The sequence below is a fragment of the Amblyomma mixtum genome, chromosome 6 (genome assembly GCF_055824585.1).
Source record: "Amblyomma mixtum isolate Tamu chromosome 6, ASM5582458v1, whole genome shotgun sequence".
NCBI classification, from domain to species: Eukaryota; Metazoa; Arthropoda; class Arachnida; order Ixodida; family Ixodidae; genus Amblyomma; species Amblyomma mixtum.
In genome coordinates, this window is record NC_143017.1 from 123,873,905 (window position 1) to 123,900,128 (window position 26,224).

At 44.8% G+C, this 26,224-nt stretch overlaps 1 protein-coding gene across 3 annotated transcripts in view; it reads left to right on the forward strand.

Moving 5' to 3' along the window:
- Window positions 1-26,224, forward strand: part of LOC149340271 (nephrin-like) — a 382,817-nt gene that overhangs the window by 328,469 nt on the left and 28,124 nt on the right. For all 3 annotated transcript variants that reach the window (XM_089549015.1, XM_089549013.1, XM_089549014.1), the window contains 4 exons: window positions 225-521; window positions 1,266-1,559; window positions 16,124-16,236; window positions 18,427-18,613. In XM_089549015.1, the coding sequence (XP_089405141.1) occupies window positions 225-521; window positions 1,266-1,559; window positions 16,124-16,236; window positions 18,427-18,613 (891 nt within the window). The remainder of the gene's footprint in view (window positions 1-224; window positions 522-1,265; window positions 1,560-16,123; window positions 16,237-18,426; window positions 18,614-26,224) is intronic.

Genomic DNA, 26,224 nt, shown 5'->3' on the forward strand with positions numbered 1-26,224 from the left:
GAGGTAGTACGTAGATATAGGACAGAAGCTTCGAACAGCGGGTTGCAGATGGCTCCCTAAAGTTAGGAAATTAAAATGCGGGAGGTCACAAGCTCATTTCTATCGGCGCCCATGAGCGACATGAAATGATCGCATACAGGCGTCAATGTAACACCACGTTTTCTTTTTTAGTTACCAAACTGTTCATTATCTTAAAAACTGGTTCCTCTCTGTTGTTCCCGCAGACGCGCCGCAGCTGTCTCTGAGCGTCACGTCGACCCACGCGAGCGGTGCCATCCTGGAAGGGTCGGACGTGTTGCTAGAGTGCGCGGTTCGCGCCAACCCGTCCGTGCGAGACGTCTGGTGGAAGCACAACGGCCGCCTGCTGGACCGGAGCCGAGACGCGGGTCTGGACCTGGTGTTCGGCAACCAGTCCCTGCGGCTCCTGCGCATCCGTCGCACCAGTGCCGGCACCTACCAGTGCCTGGCGAGCAACACGCAGGGCCACGGAGAGAGCAACCAGCTACAACTGCAGGTCAAGTGTGAGTAGCATTTGAACCACATGCCACCAACAATTGCGCATATAGACTCACACCAGCCGTTGCATTTCGTAGGGTGAGTGGTATTAAAGTTAAAATAGATGCCCGAGCACGGAGTGCATATCATGTACAGAATATTGCATATTTGTTAGAGTTCTTCGTAAAGAGCAAAGGGCTTGAGAACACAAATCAAGAGAACAAGTTTTGCCCATTTTTACCCCGTACCGTGAATATGAAAGAGCAAAAAGGAGAGTGACTACCAGAAAATCTATAGAATGGAGAGCCGTGCACTACACCTAACTCTTCACCTACAAAACATTTATGCTAGAATAACAGTCATGGCAACATGGCCAAATGTATAAATCTGTCTTCCATGACTGCACACAAATGCCATCAAGCGTGTACAGGCAACTTCACTTCGCCATTGGTTTCATCAATTTTGCATACTTGGCACAACTTTGTGACAAATTTGCACTGTAGTGTACCTCTAGGTTTCAAGCCTTGTAGGTGCTGCGTTACCGAGCTCTCGTAGACACCACTCCTCGGAAAGATGGTAAATTTGGTTAGTTTAGTTTTCTTGGCAAGTGCAGCCTGCTGAAGTCTAAGTGAGTTGTTGACTTCAAGAATGATAATACTGTGTACAGACACCGCAAAATGCTCACTAGCACGATGTGGCCGTCACAAAGCTTAGAGATCGCCGAAACCTTGTTAACTATACTCTTGATTTTGGTCTTGACTGTTCCGCAGTCGCTCCCGTTTGCCGAGGCGGACAGAAGCTGGTGTACGGTGTGGCGAAGGACGAAGCGGCCCAGGTGTCTTGCGAACTGGAGGCGGATCCGCCGGACGTGTCCTTTCAGTGGCGATTTAACAGCACCTTCGAAGGAGAGCGCCATCTGTCCTCTATGCCCGTCGACAAAGGGCTGCGCAGCGTCGCCACACACGTCCCTCGGAGCCGCACCGACTACGGCACCCTCGTCTGCTGGGGAAAAAACAGCGTGGGCACGCAGGCCAAGCCATGCGTCTTCACCATAGTCGCTGCCGGTGAGCCATTGTAGCATGCAGTACTTATTCATATGTGACGCATTAGCTGATGTAGCCCGCCGCGGTGGCTCAGTGGTTACTGCGTTCGGCTGCTGGCCCGAAAGACGCGGGTTCGATACCGGCCGCGGCGACTGAATTCCGATGGAGGCAAAATTCTAGAGGCCCATGTACTGTGCGATGTCAGCGCACGATAAAGAACCCCACGGGGTCGAAATTTCCGGAACCCTTCACTACGGCGTCCCTCACAGCCTGAGTCGCTTTGGGACGTTAAACCCCAATAAATCAAATGAAATCAAAAATTAGCTGATGTAACGCATTTTCATGCAGGCCATGAGAATGAATAATGAATGTGGTTGGTTGACGATGGCCACTTCGATTATCGTCATACTTAACGCAAACTGTACGGCAGAGTAACAATAAGCCGTCGTTTGGTTTGATTTTATAGGGTTTAACGTCCCAAAGCGACTCCGGCAATGAGGGACGCCATAGGGGAGGGCTGTGGGCAATTTCGACTAGCTGGAGTTCTTTATCGTGTGCTGACATCGCGCAGTACAAAGGCCGCTAGCATTTTGCCCTTTATCTAAATGCGACCGCCGTGGCCGCGATCGAACCCGCCTCTTTCGGGTCAGCAGCCGAACACCATAACCACTGAGCCACCGAATCGGTTCGATGGTTAAGCGGTCGTTAGAGCGTGTGTGTTTAGGATACAGTGTGAACGGAAAGGTGTTTCGAAAGTCTCTTCTTGCTCACTATGTCCCGCTGCAAGCATACTAATTTAGTGACTATTGCAGGCATTAAACATCAAGGATGCCTACAGCGTACTCTGCGTGTAGCCTCAGTGCCTACCCATTCATTGAGATAAAAAAATCTTGTGTCCTTCATATTGGACTGCATCAGGACTCTCTGGAATCGTACTATCAAGATAGGATCTGTTGAAGGCTATTCGATTTGTCTGCTGCTTCAAGTCAGATACTTTTCTTCGCCGCATCATTTTGCTCATGCAGTACAACAGTACAACACCTTTCCAGCAAGTTTTCTTAGAACCAGTTGCTGGGCGAGTTGGTATTTCACGCTTTCATTCACACAGCACGAAGAACACGGAAATACGGGAGACACCACAAGGGGCTGATTTCAACAATTCTTATTTCTGCGCGCTGTACTGTATATGTATACGCTGCGCGGTGCCGTAAATGTTGTTGAACTAAGTGCTTTGTGATGTCTCCCCTCTTGTCCGTGTTCGTCTTCACGCTGTGTGAATGAAAGCAAGTTTTCGCGTAGATATCCTGGGATACTGGTGCTCAGGCGTTAAGCTGTCACAGGGTTCTTTGTTATGTTAGGTTTTGAAATGTGTGATCGACTAGAATTACTCATTCCGTCACAACTTTGCGCTTTATGCTCGCACCGGCGAGTACAATGTTTTTTTTTTGTCAGAATACTTTTCCGACGCCACTTGTTACCCGTCGATTTTCAAATATGCCTTTAAAGGAATCCGTACAAGCCATTAAGCAGCGGCTGACTGTGTTTTTACGTGCTCCATACATAATACATGTCGTTTAGGCGATAGCCCTTTAGAAAGCTTCAGTATATGCAAATAAATGATGGCTCAACATTAGCGGAGAAGGTATGAAAAGAAAAGTTTACTGGGTCAAATGAAGAGAAACCAAATTCGTGCTAAACTTAGAACATTAAGAAGCGACAAAAAAGTAAATACTGCCATGTCTCGGCGCCGAGATTCAAACTTCGATCTCTGCTGAGTGAGCCTTGTAAAATGCATCGAAAAAGGCTTTTGCACGGAATCCCTGCGCAGACAAAACAGGTGGGACCCATCAGCCCTTTAATCAAGAAACATAAGATTCCACGTCTTCAGTTAAATCAGAGACCCTGAAACGTTAAGGGGGAAATATTAAAGCTAAGGAACACAAGAAACACGACGCCACTTCTACCCCAAGAAAACGCCTGGCAGAAGTAAAGAACAAACGCTGCGAAGAAGACATGCCTTCACTCTTTATTGCCGTCAAGCTGAAACTCTCTTTTTCGTGCATTCTGGTTTGCTTATTGCTTTCAGTTACGGCAAGTTCCCTTTTTGTTTTAAATGGGTTTTCGCCGAGGTAAAAAGGATTTACATTTGCCTTAACTCGTCTTCCTGAAGTTGTAAGAGGAGGCCCCCCTGAAATCAAGAACCATTTCAGTAAAAGTCTCGTGTTTGCACGGCAGCACCAAGAAACTCTAGGCTGCCTCCCATTTGGAGCGGGTGATTTGCCGCTTTTTTTACGCTCGTTTTTTTTGCTTGCGGACCAGGCACTCGACCAGTACGAAACAGCGGCACTGATTTTCTGAAAGGAATTCGGTGTCTGCCTGTGCCTGCTGGTCATGAGTTTTAAAATAAATGCTTACTGGCTGTGGCTTCCTGTGAAGTCTATATTTTGCACTTGTATGACATGCCATCGAATGTCAACGGATGTGAAATGAAGTCGTAGTCGTTCAGCAATATATATAAAAAAAATTAGTGGTGTAAAAAATTACGCCCCCCAAAAAATTTCAACGGCTAACGTGTTCGGAAAGTTTGCGACACTATCAAGAAAATACCATATTGGCTAGATTTCAATCTTAATTATGAGAAGCGTCGAAGGTAATCCTTTTGACTGTTGCCGTGAGGGACGCTCGGCAAAGTTTTAAGTCAGACAGTATGACATACTGACACATTTTAGCAAGCACGCAGGCAATAAAAAACTGACAGGGACAGCTAATTCCACTACGAGCTGGCAATCATAGAATTGGCAGCTGTTGATACCCTTACCGGAAGTTGCATCACTTCCGGTCTTGTGACGTTACTTCTCTCCAGCTAGTGGGAGTGCCCTGGCCTGGAAACGTCAATTCCCTTTAGCCAATGATCGAATTCTGGGACTGACGATGCCTCTTACCTTATAAGGCTTCTGTTGCATTAGAACTGCAGTTACTAACGTAGGAACTGTGCCGCTATTTCTCTGTATTTATTGTTCTTATCAGAAGCCCTGGAGTCCAGGCCCTTTATTGAAAGAGACAGTTGTATTATACTGCAAATGCTTCAAAGATAAGGAAGGAAATTCCATCGCCATAAACTAATACTACCATCAATCCAACTACTCGGCAAAGACGAAACAGGGTTACATAGTTAAAACTTGTTTTCGCCCAGACGCAGACAACTGCTCTTGTTGAGACTTCGTTGGCTAGCAAACTGAGGCTCCCTTTCGATTCTTGTTCACCTTGTTTTGTGTTTAAACAAAAAATAATTTAAGGGCTGCTGCATGAGATTTTTCCGGGCAGTTTTTTTTTTCTAAATACTGGGTATTCGAGTCGTAGCAATAAATCTAAAAAAGCAGCAATTCTTCTGACCACAGAGATGAATTATAAAACCATATAAGGAAAATATTTGTAAAGAGCAAATTAATTTCGTAGACATTACTGGGTTAATTAGCTAGTGACGATATGCCGAAATTTGAGAGCGGGAAAATCTTACGATTTTTCACCGAACTTTTTTCCTGCTCTAGGCATTGCCATGTTCTGGGCTTTTTTTTTTTTTCCTTTTGTGGCTACCTGGGTCATGAGTTTCTTCATAATGCATTGTTCTCTCACTGAATGGTATCAGGAGTTGTAGGTTGTACAGTGATGTTTTTTTTTTTCGTATTCTGTCGGGTGTGTTCTATGCCCAACTGAAGATCAAAGTGCTTGCCAAGTTGTTTCTGAACAGCTCTTTCCTTATTCCTCGGCAACATTGATAAAGCTTGTTTGTTGAAGCAAACAAATTGCGTAGACGTGTTTTAAGTAAACATGCTTAACGTTTTAACGAAATTATACGAAATGATTCCGCATTGCCAGGGTTATTAGCATTATCACGTTCAGCCGAGATCTATTTGGTAGTTGCTAATTACTGGTGAGTAGCTTTGACAGGCTCACTAAGACAAAATATTATTCCATAATTTTCCTGCGGAAAATTGTCAGTGTCAGCTTTTTATTTATTTAAATGAAAGAAATGCACGTAGAGGGTCGTAATTAGCATCCTTCTATGGTTCACTCTTACCACACCGCAAAGCATAAATTTTAAGTCAATAATTGCACTAATTTGATGAGCTTAATAAGGCACGATGAAAGCACGAAAGAAGAGTTTTGAGCTCCTCCGTTTCTTTCCTTGCCAAAAATTACGCTCTTACCAGAACCGCTGGTTACGTGAATTGCAGTTGCGTTCCGACCTTTTAAACACATGTACTTACGCTGAGGTATAGGCGAAGAATCAGGAGGTGTTGAAAGACTAATGAGCTGGACCTGATCTTGGCAAAAAAAAAAAACATACAGGAGAAAAAGACGATAACAAGAGCGATAGAGCATCACCAGAGGGGCGTACTGAAGTTAGAGAGGTGTTCTTAAGGCACAGACAACCCTTCGCGGCGTGGTTGGTTGTTTTCCTCTGCTCTTGTCCTCCCGTTCCTCTTGCCAGTTTTTCGTCTTTCCTGACTCGGTTGGTGGTGGTGCGACCACTAAAGGGGCGCTGCATTATCTGTGAGTTTGTGTACGACTTCGCTGGAGCCAACTCTATTCTGCAGCTGACTGATTCAGCGAGATCGAGGCTGAAGTTCTTGCTATAGCGCACAACTGTCCTAGGCGCTATCACACAAACAGGAGTGTAAGGATAGTTATGGAGTCGCTGTCAAGATTCTAATAAACTGAACGCAAAAAAAAGCGTTCGTGACAAATGCCAATATTGCTGCCAATATATTGCCAATGCCAATCTGAGATTTTACACAATTTTTAAAAGTAGGCTTCTTGAGTTAGAAGAGCGTTTTTTTTCGCCTTAGCATTGTAAGCGTTGTAGTGCATCAGAATACAGCGAAGACGTGCTAACTAGCAAGCTGGTTAGCTAATACTGAATAGTTAACTTTTAAACTATTACAGTTTAGCTGCTTATTTACAGAGAGGCGTGTAGCCCACTATACGTAATATTCATATCATTTTTTATATTTTTGAAAATGTGTTTGCCCTCGGCGCTGTGACCCAACTCATTTTAGCTATTTCGGCGAGTTACGTACACTGGAAAGGTTGCTTTGCCTGCAAGCTCTTCGAAATCGCATTCATTTTGGAGCGATGTAGCCATAATAATCACCAAAATATGGTTAGAAGATTTTGGCATTTGTTTGCGTATTCTGGATATCCAGCATAATAACGAAGTATCGGGTACTATTGTAACCACCACAGCAACATTTCCATTGAGCTTAAAAATCGAAGCATTCACGTACAGATATTTTTGCGCTACCTGAAGTCCTGGTTGTGGAAAGCATTTCGAACCTTCATTAAGGCTCACTTGTGGCCGGGTCTAGAAAATGGCGCTTTGAAAACACTTATGCTTTGTAGTACTTTCCCTTAGGCAAAATCGATAGCAGCGCTCGCACAAAATGCTGCTCAATCTTGTTTAGGTATTTAACGCAAGCAGAGGTAACCGCGACCAGTGCTAATTTATGTCGCTGATACTGCATGAGCCACGCGTGAGTGTACGAAGCAGGAACTAAAAAAAAAGTGCGGATATAAATTCACATAAACAAGGCTCAACGACGCTGCAAGCCAGACTAACCGAGAGCCAATTCGAGCGCCAGCCACTAAGCGAGCGAGATAGCGAGGACCTGCACCGCTAACAGAGAGAGGGATCACACGCAGAAATCAAAGCGGGGATGCATAGCGTAATGAAGGCGGGAGGCTGCGCTCGCTACAGCCGTCGCGGCGGCCCTCCACGATGAAAAACGACCCGTGATGACTTTCCCGCAGATCATAAGGCTAAAGGGGATAGCGCGAAAGGGACACAGCCACGATCGAACGAGACACAAAAAATATGAAAGGGAAGGCGAGATTTGCAACAAGAGTAATCGCGTGATACAGAATACGAGGTTATGTTTTGATCGCCATCGCTGATTCGCGCTTATGACTAATAGACGACGGCAGCAGCGGTGGACGTTGATTGGGATGGGTCGAAAGCGAGGGGTGTAGCAATTAGTAAAAAAAAAAAAGAAGACGAAAGTGGCCCCCATGGACGTAAATCGCCTTGTCGCTAGTGATATATTCTGTGTGCACGCTGGTTCGTTGTTTCCTTTTCTAACTCTTTAGATGATGATGAGCTCGCGCATCCTGTGACTGGTTAATCGCTTGCAACGCTCTCCCTTTCTCTGCTCTAGCTCATTGCCGCGCATTTCGGTGGCGAAGGATTATTCGCCGCACGAGTATTCCCCAGAAGCGAGGTCGTTCAGTATCAATGAGAACAGGATTGTCCATCGTGCTCTATGGCTGGCTGGAAGCACGAGCGGGACGTTTTCTCGGTGGTGCAGTCAGAGAGCGGGAAGGGGGGAGGGGGGAGGGCATAACTGGGATAGAACTCTCCAAACTCTATCACTGCAGTAATCTCCACTAGCTCCCTCAAAACTTGTGCTCTTAAAAGTACTAATGCAAGTCGAACTACCGACTTATTTTTGGTTTGTTTGAGCTGCGATGAATTCCAAGTATGTTTTGTCGCAAATAGGCGTAAACGTCATCAGGAAGGGCGTCGTGCTGTGGAATGAAATAAGAGAAATTTGTGTCAGAAAATTTAGTTTTACGGTATATCTGATTTTGAGAGTAAAGCAAGCAAAATGTATGCGAATTCACGCGAAATCTATTCGCAAAGTCCCCCACGCCTTCTAACGTAAGGAAAGCCCGCTCTCAACCAACGCTGAGCACTCGGCATTGATGTTCGCGAAAGAGGAGGAGCTGCGCGAATCAAGAACCACACCTGTTCAGGAAATGTTTTCTGAATACAGCCTGTGATGCTTACAGAAGGCAACAAGTGGACAGATGTACGAATGGGTGGACAACTAGGCACGGGATCAGAACACAAAGATGTGACGAGGTGGTTGGGCGTAGAAATTCAGAGCACGCGGGTTAAACAAAAGTAGAATCAAATGGGGGAAAGAGCAGCTATGCGCAGATTCCTGCCTTTGTGCTAGAGAGGGTGAAAGTTATTTTCATTATCGCGCTGACGACGATATTGACGATGACCGAGAAGTTCCTTAAATTCAGCCTAATTCAGAGTGAGCGCAAAAAAAAAAAGCTGCCTACTGAAGGAAGACTCAGCGAACGAAAAAAATGAAAGCCTATCCACGTATCCACATAGATCAAATGTCTACGGCAGGTGGTTTGATTCGACCTTCACAAAAAATGGAGAGAGCGGGAACTGCGTTCAATAAGAGACCGCGACCTCGCTCCAAAGACGGGAAGACTAGCTACATGTAAGCCAGGCGGGACGGGCATGCTGAGATTGCGTGCGTCGCTGTGTTTACCTCTGCGCACTCAAGGAGCGCAAAAGGGAGCAAGCCGAAAATAGAAAGGACACGACCAGGAGGAATTCCCCGCCCTCGTGACCAGAGCGACGTCCAATTCCGTATAAGGCAATGGACGCACGCTTTCATCTCTGTTTCTGAGGCACGACTCAATACCACTCGTCGGTGCAGGATTGCTATTCAAAGTCTGTATTTGATTTCTTTTCACAATTTCTCTTGCATTCACCGACTTCGAAATTGCATGCATGGATCGGAAAATGATACAGTTCATCCCCACTATAATATTTAAATGCATTTCATGTTCTCAAACAAGCGAGAAACTACTGCGTGCAAATAATTAATTGCAGAAATCGAGTTTGGTGTGATGATGATGATGACGATTTTTTTTTTTTTTAGCGCACAAGGGCAGCCTTTGCCAAGCAGCCCCATGACGCCAGGTGTTCGCTGCTACTCAAAGTGGGGTCAAAAAACCTTTGCCCCAAAATTTACCGCAGATAAGCCGAGCACCAGGCCACATGTAGTAATTGTACTCATTGCATCACCGATGGGTGCCCCGCACTTCTTGTATGCGTGATGGATGCCCAAACCATTAGGCCGGCGCTGGGGTAAGATATGGTATGGCATAGTGTTTTGTATGAGGTTTAACGTCATGAAGCTGCATCTGGGCCACGAGAAGCGCCCTTGCTTCAAGCTGTTCATTAATTTCAGCCACTCGGGTTTATTTAACGCGAGTTGACATCGCACAGCAGACAAGCGCGTTTCAATCTCGACTCCATCTTAATGGGACTGTCGCTGTCGATGTTTGGTCTCGTGGCCTCATGTTGATGAGCAGAACTCCTTATCCACTGAGCCGCCATGGCGGGTAGAGATAAAGCTGATATTCTTTTGTGCAATGATTCCCTAATGTAGCCTCTAAGCATCGCCTGATTCACGGGTTCGCCTTTCAGAGCAAGTTTCCAGCTATCAGCCACCACTTCCCGTACTCCTAAGACAGAGCTTTACTATAAGGCCGGAATGAAACGCGAACATGATGAATTTCATGAGAGAAGCAAAAAAAGGCAATCTTAGATAAGGAAGAGTAAATAACAATCTACTTCATTAGCATTTTCCTGGCCCAATTACTGCTGAGTACAACTGGAAATGGACCCTCATGACCTTTTCTTTGCTGAGGCTAATATCACTATGTTCCTTATTTTCCTTTTCAGTCATCCAGTTCGCGTTTCATTCCGGCCTGCTTTAATGTAATATGAAGGCACTTTGGGGACACTGAGACCAAGATGGCTTCAGAGGGCCACTACGCGTGCATGAGGCGACAAAGGGGCCAGCTTCCCGTGCACATGTACTCCTGCTACTTTCGGGGCACTGATGCATGGCACTCAGCAGCATTGTTTTCTATGGGGCAACTATCTGAACGCAGCTGGGCCTCAAGTTGCGTCAGTATTAAAAAGACGCTGAAGAAAAACTGAAGGCAGCCTGTATTAATTTAGTACTGCCTTCTAATTGCAAAACCACACTATCGCCGAAGACGGGGCTTTGTAAGCTAGAAAAGATAAAAAAATTACATAGAGGTAACGTTATCGCTAGTCCGATTTCGCAAAATAAAATACATGCGCTGACACCGGTATTTAAGCGCTAATCCTAGATAGTACGCGGCACTGCCGCTCGCTTCGCAACAGTGGCAGCCCGTTCTGTTTGGTCCATGGTATGTTTTAATGGACTGGCGAGATGATTTTTCAATCCAGTTTTCGCCGCAATGAACGATTCTTTAGCTCCAGGACAGGCGTTAACACGCCCGAAAAGAGCCGAAAAATAAAATTTTCACTCAGAACAGTGATTGCTTAAGCTGCCCTTATTCTTTTAGGAACGTACGGCAGTACCAGAAAACGTAGTGGGGACAGCTATTGACCACTCTCAAACCTTCTAAATCGCACCAACAAAAACGCACCATTTGCGGGAAACGAGCATCAAATTGTTCGACTGATCAGTTCGTAAAAGACAGTTGGAGCTTTGAGTAATGAGAGTGGGTGCTATTTCCACACCAGAGTTTGAGCGTACTTTATCTGTTCGCTTTGATAATATATTCTCAGAGCCCTGTGTGGACACTCCATGACAAGAGTGCAGGGTAAAAACAGTTCATGAACACAACGGTCTCTAAAAATTAGTAAATAGTGCAGAGTTTCACAAGGTGTACCAATATAAAAAATTTAAATATCGAGCTAACGTTAAAGACCAAAAACAATGAAGGACATAACTCTTAAAACAAAACGTAGAAAACACGAAGAACGACAGTAATATATTTAAACACTGATTTTTCTCGTGAGTTTTGGTCCTGCAAGCATTTGTAGCGACTGTAGAATTTGAGACTGCAATAACATAAAGCAAGACTGAACTGATACTGCAGATCATTGTATAGCACAACACGTGGCAACGCGCACCGGAAAAGGAAGAAAAAATCACCGGCCGCAGCATCGCCACAGGCTAGAACCTCGCCGCAGCCACACTGCGATGTTCTTCACGCCCACGCAAGAAAGCAATCGGCACCCCTGACGGCGCCTGCTCGACTGAGCTCCCAGAACGGATCGGCAATGTGCTCTCTAATGAGGCCGTTGTTTCGCCGAGTCGCGCAGCATCCCACGCCTGGAGGAGAAGCAGGGTAGCCCAAATTTAGCCCAAAGCCAAGCAGCAAAGCGAGAGAGGAGGAGAACAGAGAAGGAGGCCTCTTTTTCGCGTAACGAGACGGGGGACTCCCAGTTGGAGACTTGGAGCACGGTGCGGCGCGCTGAGTCGTTATCACCCCTTCTTCTGCTGGTTCCCTCTGTTCTTCTTTATTTTCTTTATTTTTTTTCGCATTTCCGGGCGTCCGCAAGGAGCACGTTTCAGCGCCTTGAGTGCGATTCGATGCAGGATATGGGTAAAATATCGGTGTAAAACGAGCGGCACCGCTGGTTGTCACGTACCTTGCGAAGGTATTGTATCGTTTGCGATATGTCCAGACGCAGATAGATTTCCTCAGAAATAAAGATTATGGTTTTGGTTTTTTATTGGGTTTAACGTCCCAAAGCGGCTCAGGCTATGAGGGACGCCGAAGTGGAAGGCTCCGGAAAATTTCGATCACCTGGTATTCTTTAATGTAGCCTGACATCGCATAATACCCGGTCCTCTAGAATTTCGTCTCGATCAAAATGCGACCGCCACGGCTGGGAACCAACCGGCGTCTTTCGGGTCAGCAGCCGAGCATTCTAACCACTGAGCCATTGTGGCGTCCTGCAAGAAAGAAGCTGGGTTTGTCTAAATTTCTGCGCACTTAACGACAAACGAACCATTGATCAAAAATAAAAATTTCTTGCGCACTGCACCAGAGGTTATGTGAGGGCATTCGCAAGAGGTAGTTTTTATCATGTATAGGTCGCCCAAGCAGTACACGAAATGGATCTGGTTAGCTCTAGACAAGGGGCCTGATCCTTCTTTTGGCCTTTTATAAATATTCTCTTATAAAAATGGTCCACAGACATTCTGTAGACTTCTTATAGACTCTATTGCCTTCTTATAGATATTTCTTTTTTCTATTCATAGTCTATAGACTGTCTATTGAAAAAAGTACTAAAGGTTTGTTTATTGGTTATGTGTTTGGTTATTGTTCTAGTATTTGTCTATAGAGAGTCCATGGACTTTACAGATAGAAGTCTATGAACAGTCTATAGACAGCCTAAAAAAATTGTAAGGGTTGGCTCAGCACCTTTATTTCATACCGCTCTTTGCTTTTTTTTTGTGGACGACAGTTACCGGATTGCGTCCACAAAAAAAAAAAAAGGAAACAGCGGTATGAAATAAATGTGCTGAGCCAACCATTACAAAATTTTCTTGAGGCAGTGTATAGACTGTTCATAGACTTCTGTCCATAAAATCTATAGACTATCTATAGAGAAATACTAGAGAACAGCCTATAGGCTATACAAATGCTTTAGACAGTCTATAGATAATCTATAGATTCATGACTAAAAGTACATGGTCTGTTCTGAAATTAGTAGGACTCATTTTTTTAAACAAAATTTATTCATGAGAATAGTACAAACGATTAGAATTTTTCAAGGTAGCACCCTTCTGCACCTACACGCTGCTGCCAATGAGTTTTACAGTTTTCGTACGCCTCCAGGAACGCCTGGGCCGAAATGCTGTTATATCCCTCGTTACGGCCTGTTGAACCACCTCTACCAATCCGTGATGTTTCCCTTCGAGCGTAGATTTTATTCTCGGGAATAGAAAAAAGTCTGGCGGAGCCAAGTCGAGGCTGTAGGGGGGCTGAGGCAGCGTTGCCGCCTTGTGCTGGGCAAAAAATCGGGGTCCTCATTCCCATGATGAAGAAGATCCTACCGGTTGGCCTTTTCCTCCTCTGACAACGCTCCCGGCACCAACTTCGCGCACACTTTCCTCATGGATAAGTTTTCTGTCACGATCTCAAAAACATGGGTTTGAGGAATGCTCAAGTCATCAGCAATCATTCTGATACTCATTCTACGGTCACTGTTAAGTAAATATTTCACTCGCTACACATTTTCATTGGTCTTGCTGGTCGAAGGGTGTCTGGAGCGGTCGTCTTCCTCCACTCTTTCCTTACCTTCTCGGAAAAGCTTGTGCCACTCAAAAACACCTGATCTATCCATGGAAGCGTCACCGTAGGCCTCCTTAATCATGTTGTGAGTCTCTTTGCCCGTTTTACCATGATTTACTCAAAATTTGATCGCGTATCGCTGATCCAGTAAACGCTCGATGATTCTGCGTGACGAGACGTTTCGACAGGGGTTCACAGTACAAGCGGCCTCCTCTCTTCAACGGCCGAGAGCCGACTGCCAGTTTTCCTCAGCATTCCCAATATCCCCCTTCAATGATCCTGCACGCGCAGACCACCTCTCGTCCACCCGTTCGCCCAGGAAAAAAACAGTCCTACTACTTTCAGAACAGACCCTGTATATGGCCATAAATCTATAGATTTTCTATGGAGTGTCTATAGCATTTGTATATCCTCTAGGCTGTTCTCTAGTATTTGTCTATAGAGAGTCTATGGACTTTATAGGCAGAAATCTATGGACAGTCTATAGACTGCCTCAAAAAAATTTTGTAAGGGTTGGCTCAGCACCATTATTTCATACCACTCTTTGCTTTTTTGTGTGGACGACAATCCGATAACTGAAATTTGCATCGTAAATCACTGTAGGCGGTACTACGCAGGCAAGTATCATTCCATTAGAAAGCAAAACACTTGAAACAAAAATGAGGTACAGGCAGTTACAGTAAAGGGAGCCCCTTATGGGCAAGAAGCTACGCATCAGATCCACGTATGAGGTACAAGCATAATTTAGAGTTTTGTTTTCATAATTTGCTATCTGTGTCAATTTAACCATCCCAGTAAAACTCTTTCACTGATGCGGAAGCAAAAACTTGAGGTGACATGCAAACTCCTCCTCAAGGGTATGACGCGATAGCTTTATTGGCTCCCTTCAGCGACTTGGAGTCCTCTTTGCTATCACTTCGCCTAGATTCTGCCTACATATCCATATATGCGGAATTGATCCTTCTCTACTTTGCATTCATGGATCGCGGGGAGAGTTCTCATACCACTCCTGCCGCAGTGGTGCAGCTGTTAATCAATGCACCCCCCCCCCCCCCCCCCCCCCCCACCGCGGAAAGTGGCTGTTTCAAACACAGCCACTGATGGGGCTTGTCAGACCCAGGGTGCGCTCCCGCGGAACCTCTCGCTACCAGTTGTTAATTTAACTGCCGCTGTGGGCAGTCTGCTCACAATCCGATGGGCAGGTACCCTCCTGCTGCGGTGGCCAGGTTGTATTGACGTCACCAGGTCACGTGAACTAGGTCGCAGGAGGGCCACTTGCTTTTTCGCTCCCAACGCCGACTCCACATTTTCTGCGGAACGTGAGCCTTCACGCTGTCGCGTTAAGATAAACTCAGTTGAACTGAAAGCCTTGTTCAGGCTACTTGGTCAATGAGCGTATGGACTGCGCGGTGCAAGAAAGAACGGGGACATGGAACATCAGAAATGTGGACTGCCGCCTACTCCAAACAACCTTTTTTAATTCATGCACACGTCAGTGTATAGAAACCCATCATCGCGTGAAATGCTCGAACAATCTTGTGAAGCATTTTTTTACTGATATGTCGACCTCGTAGCAGCCATGCGTGCAAAGACATAACAAAGCTGGCTAAAAATATTTTAGGGTCAATGTTAGATTGCTAATGTTTGTCACGAGGTTATGGTATCCTTTAAATTGACCTCTGTATGCGTGAATAACGTTGACGTCGTTTATTTGTCGTGTCCTCGTTTGTTTTTGTGCCCAAAATGTTGTGAATTGAGCGAGTAAGCCTAATATTGCATCGCATTATCCTTGCCTTATGTTCACTGCGATACCTCGAGGATCACAGGTCGTGGAGTAGCCAGGTACCCTTTTTCACGTTGGCTACCTAGAGTGGTAGCGTAATTAACGTATTCTGCTTCAGTAATCTTTTTGTTCGGTGACCTCGTAAATGCCAAGATAGTTTTTTGTTTTTCCAAGAGGGCTTGTCCCGGTCATGTCATGTTACTGAGAGACACATTTCCACATAGAGAACCAAATGACTAAAACACATTATCTTGCTGCAGAACGTTCATGGCAGCAAGCTGAACGCTTTCACATGAAAAAGCCGGATTTTTTTTTCTTTCCGACGAACTTTTCTCCAGTCAGCTTTCGTGTGTGCTACTGATGCAGCTGCTCCTTCACTACAAGATTGCTCTTCGTAGCAGGCGCATTGCTTTTTTTCAGATAGGCTTTGATATCTCTCATTGCAGCTCACTTTTTTATCTACAGGTGAAATGACCAAGTAGTCGCTCGTAAAATTGCTGAGTTCAAGGACTCTTTTATAAGTGAGATAATTCGTGCACAGACTAAGGGACTGCTTTGAGAGTACCGGATCTTAAAGACGTCACTATGACAGTGTGTGACTACAGTTTTCTTGTCATTATTTTAATCTCCTGGGTACATATATTGCCCATGAAAAAGCGTGCAAAGTGCTAGTGCACTATCGCAAGGAAATAATAATCTGAGGAACGATATCTAGGAAATAAAAAAAAACGCAGGCATTTAAACAAGAAAAAGAATAAAAAAGATGCGCTTGCCACCAAAATATATCAAATACTGTGTGCGTTCTGCTAACATTCTTTCCACACTCTTTCTTATATTGCAGGGCCTCCGGAACCTTTGAGTAACTGCAACGTTGTAAACGCCACGTCTGACTCCCTGAAAATCGAATGCGACTCGGGATACGATGGAGGCCTCGAGCAAACTTTTCATTTAGAGGTGAGTGCATGAAAAAAAACAATGACTACTACTCGTCTCCGTTGTCTGTTTCATTCCTCTTCTTCACACCACCGTTGTTTTCTTCGGTTTTTGTTTTTCGCTTGCTCAAAATGGTAAAATGCTTCTAAGCAAGATAGATGCAAGTAACAAGGCAGCATCCCTTACTTGAAGTATGCACTATGACAAAGGAAGCCCTTTCTTCACTGTTGCAGGGGCGAGATTTCATCATTCACGTGGCTCAACAGTCCAGTAAATGGTTTTCGTGAGATGAATAGCTTTGTTTTCTAAAAGCCTGTCTCGCTATTTGCCTTCAGAGCTGTTCTTTTTCATATATATATTTTTTGTTTCTCCCTGACTGGCATTTCCCAGTCTGTTGCTGTCCTTCTGTCCCTGTCGCATGTTTACCAGCCGGCACGACCACTTCGTATGTCAGCATCTGCGGAAGCACAATTTGAAAATGCACACCTTAGCAAGCATTCACAGTTGAAGGACTCACAAAAGTAAAATGTCTATGACTCCACGGAAGTTTGCAAGTCGTGTAGCACGCATGAGAACATATGAGAACTGCTTGAGCAGCCTGTATTGGCAGTGATCTAAAATGAACGATGGAGAAGCTAGATAAATTTTTTGGAGCTTCCTGTGGCAAAGATGGACCACAATTCATGCACCAGCGCATTATAGCGCTAGATGTTTTCGTAATCGGCAGCTTATCTTATGTCAGGTCTGCACCTTAGCACGTACAATTCTTTTTCTCCTACTTATGCTCCCGGAGCTTTTGCAAAGTATTCTAACAACCTTGTTATCAGTACGCACACGCTCTTGCATTGGGGCTGTCTTTCAACCACTTCGATATTGTTCCGTAGGGTGAGAAGGGTGGCCTTCCTCTGTGGTTGATTTATGAATGATCTTCAGTGTTGGAGAATTGTGAAAATATCACACTCTCATAAGGCGCCAATAAAGGAACCTGCATATTGTTAAAGAAACTGCTTCGGAATATCTGAAAAAAGCATTTACTGATAAACGCACTGCAGCGAGTATTGAATAAATGTTATATTGCTAACAGTTGCAACTATCGAACTATGCTTAACAACGCTAAGCCATATTTTTTATACCGGAATATCTAAAACAAAAGTTTATTCCTTTGAACTGGCATGCACTGATTATGCTACATAATCAAATTTGAAGTAAACGTAAGCAAAGAAGTAAACGCCAGTGCGGGTTATTCTGCATTGCTTGCAAACACTTCGTAGTGCCTGAAATAAAGCTAAACTTTCGCCATGACCTAGAAAGTCGAGCACGGTAATACGCCGCATGCTGCTCAGCTCTACTCTAGGCAGCAAATTTCTAGGAATAGATACAATACAGCCTGTACAAATGAGTTCTGTCCGCCGTTAACTGCTATCCTCAATATAAACGCAGACAGGGGTGGTCCTGCAAGTAATCCTGGATCTATGGTTCGTCACCGAGTGCAATCACCATCCTTCTAGGTGCTTTGGTTGGATATCTTCGCCGCGGGATCTCCCCCTCAAATTGGTCCCATCGCCTAGCAATCTGGAGGCCTTTGCCATCAGACGGCTCGGTGTTCCACATCTAAGACAATGGGCCGGCCAAGTTGTCTTCGTATATGGCGAAGCCCGGTGACAATCGGATCCGCGCTTCCTCTTCAGAGCTTCTTTTATCTTCCATCGATTTTTCTTCCTTCTTCCTTTAGACGAGTGGCCGAAACCCTTTCATTTAAGCCTGCCTCGTTACTGCGAATGGACGAGCCCTTGTATCTCGTTGACTCAGCTTTTTCTTTCCCTTTATTTCTTGCCTTCAAGCCTTGCTCGGAACGACCTGTGCGCCCGGCGTGCAAAACTATGTAATTGCGAGACTACAAGCTTTAGCCGTGATGTTTTGTCTGAATTTTGGCAGGTCGCTAATGAGCTATACATGAATCACGCAAAATTACGATAGAACACCTTAGAATTTGTTTCAGTATGCTTCTTGGTACTGCTTCTTGTTTCAGGTTTACTCCACGCGTCATTTGACTGATAATGTCCTTGTAGTAATAAACGTTGTTTCTCGTCAATAATCGACATATCATACATTAGCTAACCACGCAGTGTTAGATGAAAGTCTAAGCGGCCCTACCACGCGACCAGCTTATGTCGTGTGAATCCTGTGTAAAAGCGCCCATCGCTTCTGCAGGTCATCGACTCGGTGCGTAGCGAAACACTGGCCACACGGGAGCAGAAAGAGCGGCCGTTGTTCCTGGTGCAGCCGCTGCCGCCGGGCACCGAGTTCATCGTCCGCGCCTTCGCCCAGAACGCCAAGGGCCGCAGCGACAGCGACATCTTCACCGCCAGCACGGAGGAAGCGCGGGAAGAGACAGACGGTGAGTACCCCGCCATTGTAAAATTGGTCTACCCACTTCCTATTAACTTCCTATAAACTTTATTGTCTTCCCGTATATATTTACTTTTGTCTATTCATAATTTACATACTGTCTATAGAAAAAAAGTACAATACAAGTGCACGGCCATAAATACAGAGATTGCGCATAGACCTCCTATAGGATTTCCATCGTCTATAGACTTCACCTACATGGTGAGTCTATAGACCATGCAAAGAAATTTTTTTAGTGCTTTGCTCTTTTTACATCAAGTAATTTTTTGCTTGATGTACGCGAATTATAGCCGCGGCCCAATTTATACACAGCTGTAAAGAGCATCCGTAGTTCGTGAAGCCGATAGCGACATTTCTTGACATTGTTAATACTAAAGTGGTCTACAATAATCTAAATAGTGTGAGCTGGTTTTTGCCAGGAAGTGAAGACGTCTGAACATTCATGTAACCTTTACAGCTTATTTTGGGTAACTCTCAATTCGTGATGTGACGCACTATCGCCACTTCTTGAGCTTTAATAAAAGTACTATCGCGCTCAATATGACTTGCAACGCGCGGTCATCGACCGGGGCTCGTTCCGTGGTGTGCCTCCTCCAAACAGTCGCTCGGAATTCTGGGAGAAACTGCTGTTCCAGGAAACAACAGCACCCCCGCTCAGGAAAAAGTTTCTCCCAGAATTCCGAGCGACTGTTTGGAGGAGGCACACCACGGAACGAGCCCCGGTCGATGACCGCGCGTTAACTCATATTGAGCGCGATAGTACATACGTACATCAAGCTAAAACTCTTTTACCAAAGTTAAATAACCGCGTTCTCACTGCGCAGAACCTGTAATAAAATCGACGCGCGGATCCATTTTTTTTAATGCTCACGAGTCAATGGGCTGTGCTTTTCAGATACGCGGGCGCAGATGCGCGTTTTTTATATTTAGTACGGCGCTGACATCAATTCTCTCATTTCGCCGTGGCACCAGTAGGCAACATAGATAGCCTAAATGGGCTCCTGGCGCCAGGACAACCTTGCAGCCTAAGTAGCGCCACGCTTCGGACATGAGGGTTAGAATAAGCTATAAGCTCAGTGAGCAAAAAAAAAAAAAAACGGCAGTACAATGCTGCGTAAACGTTTGTTTCAATAAGAAAAACATCGTGCTAATTTATGACAAAGCATCAGTGCACGTTAAGCCTTGTCTTTCAGCTATGCTACCCTGAGTCATTCGACTAGCTAACTGTGCGTCCGAAGATGTTTTTGCAGGTCCCAATTCTAGTTACCTGGATTCCTTCAGCCCCTGCTATTGTTTCAGGCAGTCGTCAACATATAAGCAGGCAATTAGTATTCGTCTTTTAATAAACGGCGAAATGCTGTAGACGCATAGTATTCGCAATTTAATAAACGACAAAATGTTGTAGACGCCAGTTTGTGTAAAATGTCGACCAAACCCTGTAACAAGAACCAAACCCTGTAACTGATATGGCCATTACTATGACCGGCTACAGATCTGTAATTTCAACCAGCCGCCTAACTATATTAGTTAAAAAGTTAATTATTAGAAATTAAATAACCTGCTTACTAGTCAGGATGATTCACTGGTTTTCTGGGGCCCGCCAGGCCTGGCAGTACCATGCCGCAAAAGCCATCATTTTACCCTAAAAAGCCTATTTTTGAGAATGCTTCAAAGCGTTTGCTGAAACAACCGATATATATATATATATATATATATATATATATATATATATATATATATATATATATATATATATATATATATATATATATATATATATATATATATATAAAGAGAGAGACTGGGAGACTGGAGAGCAGAGTGTGTGGAATGAAGAAAAATGTCAGTAAACCTCGGCGGGAAATTGAAAAGGCGACCAAACAGGAAGACGAATGCTAGACGTCATCAGGGTACACAACATGGGATGATGCCTGCGGCGACGTATACATCACACGGTTCACTTTAAACGCTTTTACTTCTTCTTACGTGCTCCCTCCGTATGATTTCTGAAAATTCGCGCGCCTGCATGACGTACACTTGTGCTCCACTTGTGACGCTATAGAGAACTTCGCTCTTTCCGAATGACATGGAGGAAACGCGACGCCGCGACTCTCGCACGACAATAGCGTCAAGAGTGATGACAACTGTCAGGACGCGGCGTATGCATGCAGGAATCCGAACGAGTGCATCCTGCCGAAAAACCTCGAGGCATAATGAAAGGAAGAGAGGCGCATATTTAGGTCAGAGTGAGAAGTCAAGGACCAGAAAGACGATGCGGAGCATGCGCGTTCTTATTCGACGTTAAGCGCGCCAGTCTGACTCGCATCTCAGAAATGCAAGGTCTATGTGTTTTTTTTTTCTAATTTCAAATATTACAAAACTTGCCAGGAAATGAAATCAGCCCGGAAATAAATTTTCGCTTTGCATATGTATCAAATCAATACGTTATCGTTTTTGGTTTTACGCTTATGAAACATGGCGTTCTTCGTTTTGTAAGGAAGCAGCACAGCTAAGTATCTAGCCGACTGCGATAGATATAAAGACGTGACTTTTTAACAGGTTTTCAAAAGGCAAAGAGCTGTGTCTTACCTGTTTATTTAGAACTGTGCACAATGCAATAGGAAAGAACAAACTGGTGAACGTATTGCCGAGTGTGCTTTGTTAAGCAAACTTGTTACAGCCTTCCAATACGCCTCTTCTCAGCACACAGCTGGTGCAACACGTTAAAGCTGACTCTCCGCAATAGTTAATTAAATCGCTTTTATTCAGCTCGAGTATTTGTTTGCAGTGCGTGCGAGCTTGGACGTAAAAGGATATATACACGTAATGGACTCAACTCTATTCGAATCGCAGAACAATGGCGCATTCGCTGCTTCGTGGTTGGTTGCATCCTCGTCCGCGCTTTATGTGACGGGTGGCAGAACGGTTTCACTTTTACTTAACGGCAGAGCCCACTGGCAGCCGGTTCTCCTTTGAACATGTTAGCACACCTCGGGCGGAAGGGTCGGGTAGGCTCCTCGTTCCTCTCCATATTGCTTCGGACAGCAGCCTATCCTTCTTACTCTTCCTGTCCGTAACAAAAAGTTTCCGATAAACAAAAAAATCAAGATTTAAATTCAGAAAAAGAAAAACAATAATCATCTAGTCCCGCGTCAAGTCCATCGCGCGAAAGGGCAAACCTTCGGCGCCCCAGTGTCCTCATTTTCGTATACTGGCCCCACCACATTCCAATTCTCGGCTCGCTTTGCAGCATACTCTATTTTGTTGCTTTGAAACGTCGCTGTTCTTGCTGCAATACCTCAACATCGTATTTTCGCGAGGCGCCCCTTGCATTCTCCTACCCCCCCCCCCCCTTTTTTTTTATCGGCTTTATTCCATTTTCTCGAACGGCTGATACCTACTTTCGCTTTCACGTATCGCATGCGCACCTTGCCTTCCACGTGTCTCACCTAAACCCGCTCCCTGTTCGGTCTTTCACCAATCGACTCAGACCGAACTCCGGCTTCCCCTTGTTCACTTTAAAATAAATAAAAAACGAGGTGTCGCTGCTGTTTCTTTTTTCCTCATCCTAAGAGCATGCAGCTCGTAGATCGAACTGGAAGAAAAAGCGCGGATGACTACAGCCAGCATAAGCAATGCCGGAAGCTCAGCGAAGTTTAAAGGCAGAAGAAAAGAAACAAACCTAAACACGGGCGATTTCCGGGAACGCGCAGGGTTGGAATGTGTCCATGCACTGCACGGCGAACCAATTGAGGCGCGCAATTCAGACGTCAAGATTCCTTCGGCATCATTTTTTTTTTTTTACAACAGTGGCATCGTAGTAAGGCAGGAACGGAGAAGCAGAGAGAGACAGGTAAAAAAAAAAAAGTGAAGAAGTGGAGAAAGGGGAATGTGAGCTGGTCCGAGGACGCTCTTGAGCAGACCTTTCGCAGCGCTAGTGTTACCCTACGCGATTCTTTCCCCCTGCTTTTTTTTTTTCAGCGGCATTCCTTATTACCGCGTGTTTCCTTACTCTTGTTCCGGATACATTCTTGTCTTTTCAAACTGGCGTCACGGGTGCCTTGCTGTAGATAGCAGTTTTGTATGTACATGAATGCTGGAAACCAATTTATTTTTCTTTGTTAAAAATGGGTTTCACTGAGCCTTCACGTGTCTTGTAGCAATGTTTCTCTTTTGGCTTGCCTTTTTTTTCATTCCTTTAACATGATATCTTATTTCGCTCCGCCGACATCAAAGGGAAGGAAGAAAAGACGCGTGTCTAAGTGAATACCTTGTGAAGCTTATTTTTTTTTGTTGCAATTTATTCTCAAGGAAGTTTTCACCCTAAGAAATATATGAGGTAAGGAATTTAGAGCGGACGGCGTCCTTTGTTCAGCTGTGCTCGACTAGCGCTTTACCTAATAGTAGTGTCTATAGGATCGAGTTTCTTTTTTTTCTTACTTTTGATGCTTCTTTTGTACTGAATTCATTTTGATTTCGAATGTTACTAAGGATACTTGCCTACAGCCAGGCCTCACATTTATTACTTTATTTGGAAATGTTTCTTTCCTTGCAGGGTAAAGCGCGATATCAGGATTCAGTTTATGTTTTGTTTGGTTCCAGAATTAATTCCTTTGGTAATTGGGGAGGCCATCAACGTCAGTATTAACAAGCGCACGTGTCAGTGCCGTAGTCAGATATTGGTTATGTATAACAAGAAAAAAGTTGCTACTTCATGAGACCTAAGGTGGGGATTTGCCTTGAGAGACGAGTTTTCTCACAATGTCGTGACGGAACTGACAGCACCACCTTAGTTAGCGCGAAGCCATTTCTCAAATTCACGCGTTTTTTGTGTGTGACGTTAGATAATTGGCGCCTCTTGAAAGCTGTTACATATTAGGTCGATCAGAAGGTCAAAGACTTAAATTCCATCACCTCGATTTATGCGCTAACTAGCTTAGTTTCTTAAATGCCCCGATGCTTTAAGAATAATAAACACTGCAGTAAACGGCGCGTAGAGACTGGACAAGAAATACGATAAAAACAGAGCGTTCTATGGGTACAACTTCTCATTTCCCCGTCTCTACGTGCCGTTTTCTGCCACGTTTACTATTCTCTAACTTAGCCTACCGTGTTCCGTTATCCTTTTGGAATAAGCCAGGCCGTATACCTCTAATTTCGAATACAAGTACTGGCTTTTTCTTTCCTTTAGCGCACTTATCCTGCTCAGATACATTTTAGACTAAGCTTTGTCATGTCGATTGTGCTTATAGAATGAAATTTTCATTTTTGGTTTCCTTGCTCCTTTTTTCTATAAACTGTCGAAAGTCCAAAACGTTATGGCATACAACTATGCATTCCAGTAGGCATTTTGAACTGCTCGTGTGGTGCCTAATCTGCAACACGGTGGATTCTGATAATATTTCTTAATAGTTAAGTTCCTGTACCCCGTGGAAGCAAATGCCGTGGATGTTCATGGAACCTACTCTCACATTCAATGCCCGGTGAGAAAAATAGATTTTGGGCGCGAATTAGCTAAAAATTGGAAGCATGGAAAGAAAAAACTATTCGCTTGATTCACGTGCAATTTTGACTCTAGAACTGCATTCATAGTCTCTACATTGTGCCTCCCGCGTTCGAGTCCAGGCTAAATCTCGCCCACTACTTCGTGCTCGCTTCGGAGCCTCGCTGCCAGCGTCGCTTTTAAACTTTGATTAGTAATACGACTTCGATTTCAGGCTGCAGTATGAACGGTTTCATGTGTCATAGATACAGAAATGCTTCTTGCCGCAAATATATTTTGTAGAATACCGTGCCCGCCGCGGTGGCCTAATGGTTGTCGCGCTCGGGGACTGCTTTTCGGGGCGACGCACGAGGCATGGGGGTATTAGGATTTTCGCTTAGCCGTAGCGGCCGCTTCCGCAAAGGCGACAATGGCGCACGTCAGTTCTATTACCCTCACTTTCTGAGCAGTACGCGCCCTCACCTCTAGATTCTTTTCTTTTTCTCTCTTCTTCTGGCACGAGGCAGTGATAGTGGCACGGTTGGAGCCAGTCGCCAGACCCGTACTCCTTTCTTTCCTTTCTTCGTGGAGCCACATACACAAACGCCCCCAGCTGCTAAGCTCCATGGCGCGGGTGCATTCCCGGGCCGGCGGCTGCGTTTCGATCGAGGCGAAACGCGAAGTGCCTCCTTGTATCCTGTGCGATGTCAGTACATGCGAACGATCTCCACGTGGTAGAAGTTATTCCGGGACCCTCCACCACGGTACCTCTTTCTTCTCTCCCTCACTGCTTCGCCCCTATCCTCACGGCGCGCTTGAGGTGTTCAGAAAAAAAGTGAGACATCTAGTGCGCAATTTCGTTTCCTCAAGACCAATATTTTATTATGAGGATAGCGCAGGTCACCACCCTGTGTCTCGGTTATTTTCACAGGCTTTGGTTCGTAACATAGTTGCTTATGAATGAGCCGTTTAGACAAATGCGCAATATTTACTACATTTGCTTTCGCCGAGTTTCGCGCCATTGAGCAAAGCAGAAGCACTTTAGCTAGCATGCTCAATATTAGTTGTTCTGGCCTTTTTCGACAATATTGCGGAAGATTCTGCATTTATGTCTCAGTAAACTTCAACAGAGTGATGACCCGCAAAACATTTCTTTCTTTTTTTACACATTAGAGAAAGTGGTTCACGTGCGCACGGCTTTAGTATGCGAAAGGGATTTCCACTGATGCTGTACTGCCTCTAAGGTTCTCATTACTATAGAATATTGAAAACTAAGTTGCTAGAGCCAAATTTGATATTGAAAGCGTTGGCTACAATGTGAAAGGAATTCAATCAATTATTCAATCAATGAATTGAAAATGTGCTGAGGTGGATGCAGATGACTTGTCAAAGATCTACTAGGGCTCCGCGTGTCCATTTAAAGTGTATGCATACAAATTGTTCATAGTGGATCGAAGCGTTCTTTTCGGACAAAGTTACCAGTTAAAAGAGGACACATTTCTTGAAAGCTCACATCCATCATATTCTACGTTCCTCAACGGAGGCTAGCTGTGAGAACTTGGAGCGAGTTAAGGTTTTGCCATTACTTCTTTTTCATTACCGCCTTCCCTCTAGAGGCCGAATAGCAGCGTAAAACGTTATTTTATTGCATTTATGCACTGATATCTGAGGTTTTCAGTTATAAATTTTAGCGCAGGAGATTTCTTGAAGCACCCAGCGCCATCTGAGTCAGGTAACCGCGATTGAAATAACAACACCACGCTGTTCGCTGCGTCTTGTCTACCGTTATTGAGTTGACAGGAACAGAAAACACCAACCCTCGACTTTGTATTTTGCTTTCGACATAGTGCGGCACTGCCAGATTAAAGGCACTAAGTATAAATTTATTTCTTATTTTAGTAGACAAAGAAGTCAATGAACTATTCGTGTTCCTCAGTTACTTGACCTTCCGGATGTCTGTGGGTTCAAGGTCCGCCTCCCATGCCCGCCTCTTTCCTCACATTCTGCGCCTTACCGAAGCAGAGATTTCATCTTATACCTTTTCTTCACCTTCCAATCTATACCTACTCCATCGACATTACGGTTGTAGGTAGACTGCAATTTGCTGTGTGCCAGTGT